The 9,531-nt window shown below is 45.6% G+C and overlaps 1 protein-coding gene across 1 annotated transcript; it reads left to right on the top strand.

The window, feature by feature from the left end:
- Nucleotides 1-763: 763 nt before the first annotated feature.
- LOC138359646 (putative per-hexamer repeat protein 5) lies at nucleotides 764-3,981 on the top strand. The gene is made up of 2 exons (XM_069319057.1): nucleotides 764-1,020; nucleotides 1,596-3,981. Exons 1-2 carry the CDS (start codon nucleotides 764-766, stop codon nucleotides 3,979-3,981), a joined length of 2,643 nt encoding a protein of 880 aa, XP_069175158.1.
- The last annotated feature ends 5,550 nt before the right edge of the window (nucleotides 3,982-9,531 follow it).

Raw genomic sequence — 9,531 nt, 5'->3', positions numbered from 1 at the left:
TTATCTTGTGATATCAGGGTTGTTGAGGTTATTTTGTGATATCAGGGTTGTTGAGGTTATCTTGTGATATCAGGGTTGTTGAGGTTATCTTGTGATATCAGGGTTGTTGAGGTTATCTTGTGATATTAGGGTTGTTGAGGTTATCTTGTGATATCAAGGTAAGTGGATATTGTTTAAGGTGTCTGTGTCTCTCTTTGTAACTGTGAGACAGTCAGCAGTCAGAGGTGCAGCTGTCAGTCACCAATGGTCACCAGTCAGAGGTGTAACTGTGAGACAGTCACCAATGGTCACCAGTCAGAGGTGTAACTGTGAGACAGTCACCAATGGTCACCAGTCAGAGGTGTAACTGTGAGACAGTCACCAATGGTCACCAGTCAGAGGTATAACTGTGAGACAGTCACCAGTGGTCACCAGTCAGAGGTGTAACTGTGAGACAGTCATTAATGGTCACCAGTCAGAGGTGTAGCTGTGAGACAGTCACCAATGGTCACCAGTCAGAGGTGTAACTGTGAGACAGTCACCAATGGTCACCAGTCAGAGGTGCAGCTGTCAGACAGTCACCAATGGTCACCAGTCAGAGGTGCAGCTGTCAGACAGTCACCAATGGTCACCAGTCAGAGGTGCAGCTGTCAGACAGTCACCAATGGTCACCAGTCAGAGGTGCAGCTGTCAGACAGTCACCAATGGTCAGCAGTCAGAGGTGTAACTGTCAGACAGTCACCAATGTTCACCAGTCAGAGGTATAACTGTCAGACAGTCACCAATGGCCACCAGTCAGAGGTGCAGCTGTCAGACAGTCACCAACGGTCACCAGTCAGAGGTGCAGCTGTCAGACAGTCACCAACGGTCACCAGTCAGAGGTGCAGCTGTCAGACAGTCACCAATGGTCACCAGTCAGAGGTATAACTGTCAGACAGTCACCAATGGTCACCAGTCAGAGGTGCAGCTGTCAGACAGTCACCAACGGTCACCAGTCAGAGGTGCAGCTGTCAGACAGTCACCAATGGTCACCAGTCAGAGGTATAACTGTGAGACAGTCACCAATGGTCACCAGTCAGAGGTGTAACTGTGAGACAGTCACCAGTAATCACCAGTCTCACGGCTATAAAGATAATACCGATATGTACAATCACATTGTTATGGTAATAGAGTCGGCTCGGCCAATTGACCATTAATATATAACTGTTCCTTGTGGCAGTGGTAACGGGGCTGAGTGCTCTCTGGGTCACGATAGTTGACCACTGTAACTATTGATGGGTAAAGGGGGGAGGGGAGGTTTGGGGGTGCAAGATATCAGGAGTAGGGACCCCGCCCCCTTAATATCTACAGTTATGCAGGGTTCATGCATAACATTATGCATAAAGCTATTATGCACAACAACTCCATTCTCTGAATTACCACTCCGTTAAATGCATAATAAATCACTATACAATACATACAATAATAATTAAATAAATAAATTATGACAGCATGTGAGTGACCTTGAGGCTAAGCATAAGACACTGGCTCTCACTCTCTTGCTCTTAACTTGCTCTTAACTTGCTCTTAACTTGCTCTTAACTTGCTCTTAACGTCGTAAGATGACTGGTAATTAGCCTCAGTGTCTTACAACCTCTTGATCTACTGGTACTGGTCGTGCTGGATACTGGAACTAGTCTACTGGGCACTGGAACTGTTCTACTGGGCACTGGAACTAGTCTACTGGGCACTGGAACTAGTCTACTGGGCACTGGAACTGTTCTACTGGGCACTGGAACTAGTCTACTGGGCACTGGAACTGTTCTACTGGGCACTGGAACTAGTCTACTGCGCACTGGAACTAGTCTACTGGGCACTGGAACTGTTCTACTGGGCACTGGAACTAGTCTACTGGGCACTGGAACTAGTCTACTGGGCACTGGAACTGTTCTACTGGGCACTGGAACTAGTCTACTGGGCACTGGAACTAGTCTACTGGGTACTGGAACTAGTCTACTGGGCACTGGAACTAGTCTACTGGGCACTGGAACTGACCTACTGGGCACTGGAACTGCCCTACTGGGCACTGGAACTAGTCTACTGGGCACTGGAACTGTTCTACTGGGCACTGGAACTAGTCTACTGGGCACTGGAACTAGTCTACTGGGCACTGGAACTAGTCTACTGGGCACTGGAACTAGTCTACTGGGCACTGAAACTGTTCTACTGGGCACTGGAACTAGTCTACTGGGCACTGGAACTAGTCTACTGGGTACTGGAACTAGTCTACTGGGCACTGGAACTAGTCTACTGGGCACTGGAACTAGTCTACTGGGCACAGGAACTAGTCTACTGGGTACTAGAACTGACCTACTGGGCACTGGAACTAGTCTACTGGGCACTGGAACTAGTCTACTGGGCACTGGAACTGTTCTACTGGGCACTGGAACTAGTCTACTGGGCACTGGAACTAGTCTACTGGGCACTGGAACTAGTCTACTGGGCACTGGAACTAGTCTACTGGGCACTGGAACTGTTCTACTGGGCACTGGAACTAGTCTACTGGGCACTGGAACTAGTCTACTGGGTACTGGAACTAGTCTACTGGGCACTGGAACTAGTCTACTGGGCACTGGAACTAGTCTACTGGGCACAGGAACTAGTCTACTGGGTACTAGAACTGACCTACTGGGCACTGGAACTAGTCTACTGGGCACTGGAACTAGTCTACTGGGCACTGGAACTGACCTACTGGGCACTGGAACTGACCTACTGGGCACTGGAACTAGTCTACTGGGCACTGGAACTAGTCTACTGGGCACTGGAACTGGTCTACTGGGCACTGGAACTAGTCTACTGGGCACTGGAACTAGTCTACTGGGCACTGGAACTGGTCTACTGGGCACTGGAACTAGTCTACTGGGCACTGGAACTAGTCTACTGGGCACTGGAACTAGTCTACTAGCCACTGGAACTAGTCTACTGGGCACTGGAACTAGTCTACTGGGCACTGGAACTGGTCTACTGGGCACTGGAACTAGTCTACTGGGCACTGGAACTAGTCTACTGGGCACTGGAACTAGTCTACTGGGCACTGGAACTAGTCTACTGGGCACTGGAACTAGTCTACTGGCCACTGGAACTGCCCTACTGGGCACTGGAACTAGTCTACTGGGCACTGGAACTGGTCTACTGGGCACTGGAACTAGTCTACTGGGCACTGGAACTGCCCTACTGGGCACTGGAACTAGTCTACTGGGCACTGGAACTGGTCTACTGGGCACTGGAACTAGTCTACTGGGCACTGGAACTAGTCTACTGGGCACTGGAACTAGTCTACTGGGCACTGGAACTGTTCTACTGGGCACTGGAACTAGTCTACTGGGCACTGGAACTGCCCTACTGGGCACTGGAACTAGTCTACTGGGCACTGGAACTGCCCTACTGGGCACTGGAACTAGTCTACTGGCCATTGGAACTGCCCTACTGGGCACTGGAACTAGTCTACTGGGCACTGGAACTGCCCTACTGGGCACTGGAACTAGTCTACTGGGTACTGGAACTAGTCTACTGGGCACTGGAACTAGTCTACTGGGTACTGGAACTAGTCTACAGGGCACTGGAACTAGTCTACTGGGCACTGGAACTAGTCTACTGGGCACTGGAACTAGTCTACTGGGCACTGGAACTAGTCTACTGGGCACTGGAACTAGTCTACTGGGCACTGGAACTAGTCTACTGGGCAATGGAACTAGTCTACTGGGCACTGGAACTAGTCTACTGGGCACTGGAACTAGTCTACTGGCCACTGGAACTGCCCTACTTGGCACTGGAACTAGTCTACTGGGTACTGGAACTGCCCTACTGGGCACTGGAACTAGTCTACTGGCCACTGGAACTAGTCTACTGGGCACTGGAACGGATGTACTACTCTGGAACTTTGTGTTATTTCACAGTGTTTACACTTTCAGTCTAAATTTGCCAGAAACTGTGTTAGAAACTCATTTTGAGATACTGTGTTAAGTGTAGGTACAGTGTCTGTCCAAGTATTTAAAGCTTGGAGACACTGACATTATATTTAATCAGTATATTTTTAGTATATTTTGGTAGCAGTCTTACTACTAAATATATTTCGTTGAAAACGACAGAATGTTTTAGAGTTATGATTCTGGCACGAATTTTCTCGATATTCTTCATGTTTTTCTTCCCTGAAGCAGGAAGTTGAAATATTAACTCTCCAAAGTTCATTTTTACTTTTAATTTCGGTCTGACGCCTAGTGATGTATTTAGTACGGTCTCACCTCACATTTTCAAAGACAAATTCTACTGTTGTTGTTGTTTAAGATTCGCTTACTTGGAACAAAAAGTTCCAAGTAGCACGGGCTATGGTGAGCCCGTAGTGGACTTACCCGCCACAGGAGAGGGGCTGTAACTTGTGAGAAATGTCACTAGTACAAGTCAATAAGTTTGGACATATATACATATGTTTGTACAATTCTACTGAGTTAGTACCTAGTTATATCCTATATGATAAGGTGGCAGGTGACATATGAATGACATTACATGTGGGATATCTTGAGATGATCTTGTTATCTTGAGATGATTTCGGGGCTTTTTTAGTGTCCCCGCGGCCCGGTCCTCGACCAGGCCTCCACCCCCAGGAAGCAGCCCGTAACAGCTGACTAACACCCAGGTACCTATTTTACTGCTAGGTAACAGGGGCATAGGGTGAAAGAAACTCTGCCCATTGTTTCTCGCCGGCGCCTGGGAGCGAACCCAGGACCACAGGATCTCAAGTACAGCGTGCTGACCGCTTGGCCGACCGGCTCCTCGGGATACTAATAAGAAATTAAAAATATCAACATAGAATGTGACATGTTGGCAGCTTATATTCCTCTGGCTACTTCCGTTCCAGTTGCATTTGGTCCAACTTTTGCAATGTCCCCGGGGTCTTGAAGTGGGTAGAGTGTAACAGTGTATTAGCTAGTTATTGACTGCTGGTCTAGATTTCTCGATATGCAGCGCTTCACTGATGTCTAATCTTCTATTGTCATTGTATCTATCAATTATTTCTGTGGCCATTGAAGTTAGCAAAGAAGTTAGCTAACTCCATATAGAAGTTAGCAAAGAGGACTCCTAACAGGGACCCCCCCCCCCATGGCTACTCTACCTGTGTGGGTATACATGTCTTCCCCAAGGGGTTGTGAATGACAAGGGGTTGTGAATGACAAGGGGTTGTGAATGACAAGGGGTTGTGAATGACAAGGGGTTGTGAATGACAAGGGATTGTGAATGGGGCCAATGTTGTCCACATCTCCAGGAGATAACGAATGACAGACTCTGGAATATCTAGTTTTAGCATTTAATAGCGACGGTGGATTCTGTATAACATTAAGTTGATGGTGGTGTCGACGGAGACATTCATAAAGAGGGCTCCCTCATCTAGAGATGCGCTGATCCCTTCCGGTTGAGTGGTCTTGACTGTGTCTAAGAAATCGGCGACTGTTTTCAAGCTGTAGCTATATGGTGCACATGGAGGGAGCCGGTCGGCCGAGCGGACAGCACGCTGGACTTGTGATCCTGTGGTCCTGGGTTCGATCCCAGGCGCCGGCGAGAAACAATGGGCAAAGTTTCTTTCACCCTATGCCCCTGTTACCTAGCAGTAAAATAGGTGCCTGGGTGTTAGTCAGCTGTCACGGGCTGCTTCCTGGGGATGGAGGCCTGGTCGAGGACCGGGCCGCGGGGACACTAAAAAGCCCCGAAATCATCTCAAGATAACCTCAAGATAGTGTGGAGTCGTTTAGCTAGAATATAGGGTATAGAGGTAGGTGCCTACAGGATATAGGGTGACAGTGTAGGGGAGGATTAAGGGTAACACTAATAGGGAGGGTTAAGGGTTGCAGGTAAAAGTCATTTCCACAGTCCAGATAGACAGTCCAGATAGACAGTCCAGATAGACAGTCCAGATAGACAGGGAGGTGTTAGAGCGACCATCTGTAGGCTTCTGTGGAAGAACGTCTGTCAATGTTTACAAAACGCTTCCCTGTTGCCCATTAGTGTTTGTGCCTTTATTAAGCTCAAGAGTAACTAATGCCACTTATCATAACTACTTAAAAAAATCAAATAACATATAAATTCTCTGTATTTTAATGTTATATTTCCATGTAAGCAATGTAGTTTGGTTTGTATGAAACAATGTTTATTATCGAGATTGACAAAAATGGCAACACCGCAACGATCAGCTGATGATCTCTAAACGGAAGTTGTTGGCAGTCTCGCCTGAGCATAAGTCAACATTCCTTCATTCATTCATTTATCAAAGGCAAGGTAAGAACACTTAGCTTCATTCATGCATTCAGCTTTATTCGTGTTGTATATGTAAGTCTTTCCTGGTTGCTGACACGCTGCGTTGTCCGTTTTTTTGTTTTGTTTATATAGGTGAGAGATATGATAGGCTGCCTGTCACATCCCTCGAGCCTATCTGGCTCTGTTATAGCCTAATGTCTGGCTGTTATATCTTCCTGTTTGGCTCTGTTATAGCCTAATGTCTGGCTGTTATATCTTCCTGTTTGGCTCTGTTATAGCCTAATGTCTGGCTGTTATATCTTCCTGTTTGGCTCTGTTATAGCCTAATGTCTGGCTGTTATATCTTCCTGTTTGGCTCTGTTATAGCCTAATGTCTGGCTGTTATATCTTCCTGTTTGGCTCTGTTATAGCCTAATGTCTGGCTGTTATATCTTCCTGTTTGGCTCTGTTATAGCCTAATGTCTGGCTGTTATATCTTCCTGTTTGACTCTGTTATAGCCTAATGTCTGGCTGTTATATCTTCTCTGGCTGTTATATCTTCCTGTTTGGCTCTGTTATAGCCTAATGTCTGGCTGTTAAATCCTCTCTGGCTCTTATATCCTCCTGTATGGCTCTGTTTCACCTCTCTATCTGGCTCACCCACCTGCCCTGGAAACAGCATTTATGCTTTGACTTAACCTAAATCCATTAGCCATGACAGCACACGTGGACTCCTGTGAGAATTTTTCCAATAAGGAGCCGCTTGACCTTCCTGTCACGCCTGGCGCCGGCGCCGAGAGCTCGTCTCCCGTGCCCAATGTCAGACATCGTGGGAGTCTAAGTATACGTGATTGGCAGCGGGCGCTAACTGCCTCCTTATCATTAGAGAATTTGACTGTGTGAAGATTCTGAAGCTTGTCATGGTGGTTTGTGTCTCCAGTGGGCGGAATGATTGTTGACGTGGGAGTTTAAGAGCTTCGGGAGGTTAGGAGTCACCTGCGGCCACCTGGTGTGTGTGTGTGTGTGTGTTTGTATGTGTGTGTGTGTGTACTCACCTAGTCACCTAGTTGTGTTTGCGGGGGTTGAGCTCTGGCTCTTTGGTCCCGCCTCTCAACCGTCAATCAACTGGTGTACAGATTCTTGAGCCTACTGGGCTCTATCATATCTACATTTGAAACTGTGTATGGAGTCAGCCTCCACCACATTGCTTCCTAATGCATTCCATTTGTCAACCACTCTGACACTAAAAAAGTTCTTTCTAATATCCCTGTGGTTCATTTGGGCACTCAGTTTCCACCTGTGTCCCCTAGTGCGTGTGCCCCTTGTGTTAAATAGCCTAAATAGTTAAATAGCCGTGTGTGTGTGTGTGTGTGTGTGTGTGCGCGCGCTATTTCATGTGTGTATATATTTTCTACATGTGTGTATTCTTTTTGGGTGGACGCAAATGGAAATTTCCTTTTAGTAACTTCCTTCTGTTCTCACCTAACACAAAGTCTTTCTAACATCTCTGTGGCTGACTCATCTGTGCCTCACGCTTTCATACATGCTATTTATTGGTTTGTATTGTAATGTAAACATTTCGTCTTTTCCCTAACTCTTTATTCATTTAAGTATTTTAAATGTCTCTATCATGTCTCCTCTCCTCTCCTGACTAGTTTCGTTATTCGAAGACCCCCCCTCCAATCTTTCTTTGTGTCGCATCTCACCAAATTCTAGGGCGCACCTCCTAATTTCAAATCTTTGGACTTTTTCAAATTTCTTTTCAAAAGCAAAAACGTGATTTTTGAAGTCGAGGGGGGGGGGGCCTCAGGCTCGGGCTGCATACTTAAGGCTTGGTCTCATGTAAGTGGTGAACAGTGTTACGTTCTTTGATATTTCACGGTTTGATTTTATATCAAATCTTAGGTTTCTGGCCTTGAGCTGATTCAGGTAAATGATGCCCGTTGTTGTGAATCTCATTTTCATTACCTAACATTTGCTGGAATTGAATTCTAGTAGCCATTTATTGGACCAGTTGTAGCCTCCATAAGGCATCTTGGAATGTTATGAAATTTTTGTCAAATAATTTTCCTTCATGTTGCATTATCTGTAAACATTGACTAGTAAGACTATTCTCCTGGTTACTTGTGTCCTGGTACTCTACTGGTTGTTCCAGAACCACTCACGTTACCAAACACTACCAACACTTGTATATATGTATATGTACGTATATGTGTTTGTGTGTGTATGTATATGTATGGGTATAAAGTATATATGGAAGCTGATCAGAATTACATTTCATATTTATAAATGCACATTAATGACACTATGTAAAAGACACATCTAATACTTTATGTAGGACATACGTAAATCTGTGTATCTATGTATTTACGTCTGTAGGTTAGCTTAGCATTTTAAAAGCACCAAATCACCTTCTGTGGTTGAGTGTTCAATAAACCCTTGAACTATATGTTTAACACTTCTCTAACCCTGTCCATGGAGGACAGAAGAAAATGTATATATGCTGGTTAGCATTGTAAATGTCTGGCCACGTCTGTGGTAGAAAATAATAATAATACAAAAAATACCAACATATACACTTTATAATAGAAAAGAGACACAAGAGTTATCACATAATATATATACATTTAAGACACAATAAAATAACATACTGGAGCGAAGCATATAATACGAAATGCAGAATAGTGCCAATGAAGAGAAGAGGTGCCATTCCTGGAAACACAAACCGAAACTGTCTCTATTTTCCGCTTGTTACAACTTGTAATAAAGTTGTTACATCTTGGCTTAACGTGTTTATGACGTATTAGAACGTTGTTACAACTTGCTATATTGGTTGTTATAACTGGTTAGGAGGTGTAAAAACTTGTTCGAACGTTGCACCAACGTCGTAGTTTCGGTGTGTGTTTGGTGGGATAGGCGCAATCAGAAAATCTTCTATGAACACCAATGGGCCTGCGGGCCGCTCCAAGCAACAGCCTGTTGGACCAAGTCAACCCCGACAATATGCCGAGCTTCTATGAGTAGAACAACTGCAAGAACCCACTCCAGGTATGATCCAGGTAAACTATCAACAATCCCTGCCACCACTTACACCTCTAACAGTTACTACCACCACTCACACACAGGGAGACGACGACCCAACAGCTGCAGCTTACCAGTTAACAAGACCTTAGTTCTAAGCTGCTTTCGGTAAGTGTCGTAATCATCTTAGAAAACTTGTGCCTAGTTCTTCTCTATACAATACGTGACCGGCGGACTGTGTTGTGTTTGCTTGTCGCATAGTCTTCC

Source organism: Procambarus clarkii, chromosome 92 (genome assembly GCF_040958095.1).
Source record: "Procambarus clarkii isolate CNS0578487 chromosome 92, FALCON_Pclarkii_2.0, whole genome shotgun sequence".
Taxonomy (NCBI): domain Eukaryota; kingdom Metazoa; phylum Arthropoda; class Malacostraca; order Decapoda; family Cambaridae; genus Procambarus; species Procambarus clarkii.
The sequence above is the reverse complement of the archived record's forward strand: the minus strand, read 5'-3'. Positions and strand labels throughout refer to the sequence as shown.

Bases quoted from the DNA above. Each gene is read 5' to 3' on its own strand.
- LOC138359646 (XM_069319057.1), top strand. From the start codon at position 764: ATGGCCACCAGTCAGAGGTGCAGCTGTCAGACAGTCACCAACGGTCAC. The intron at 1,021-1,595 runs GTATAACTGTGA...ACTGGTAATTAG, and splicing joins CCAATGGTCACCAGTCAGAG to CCTCAGTGTCTTACAACCTC.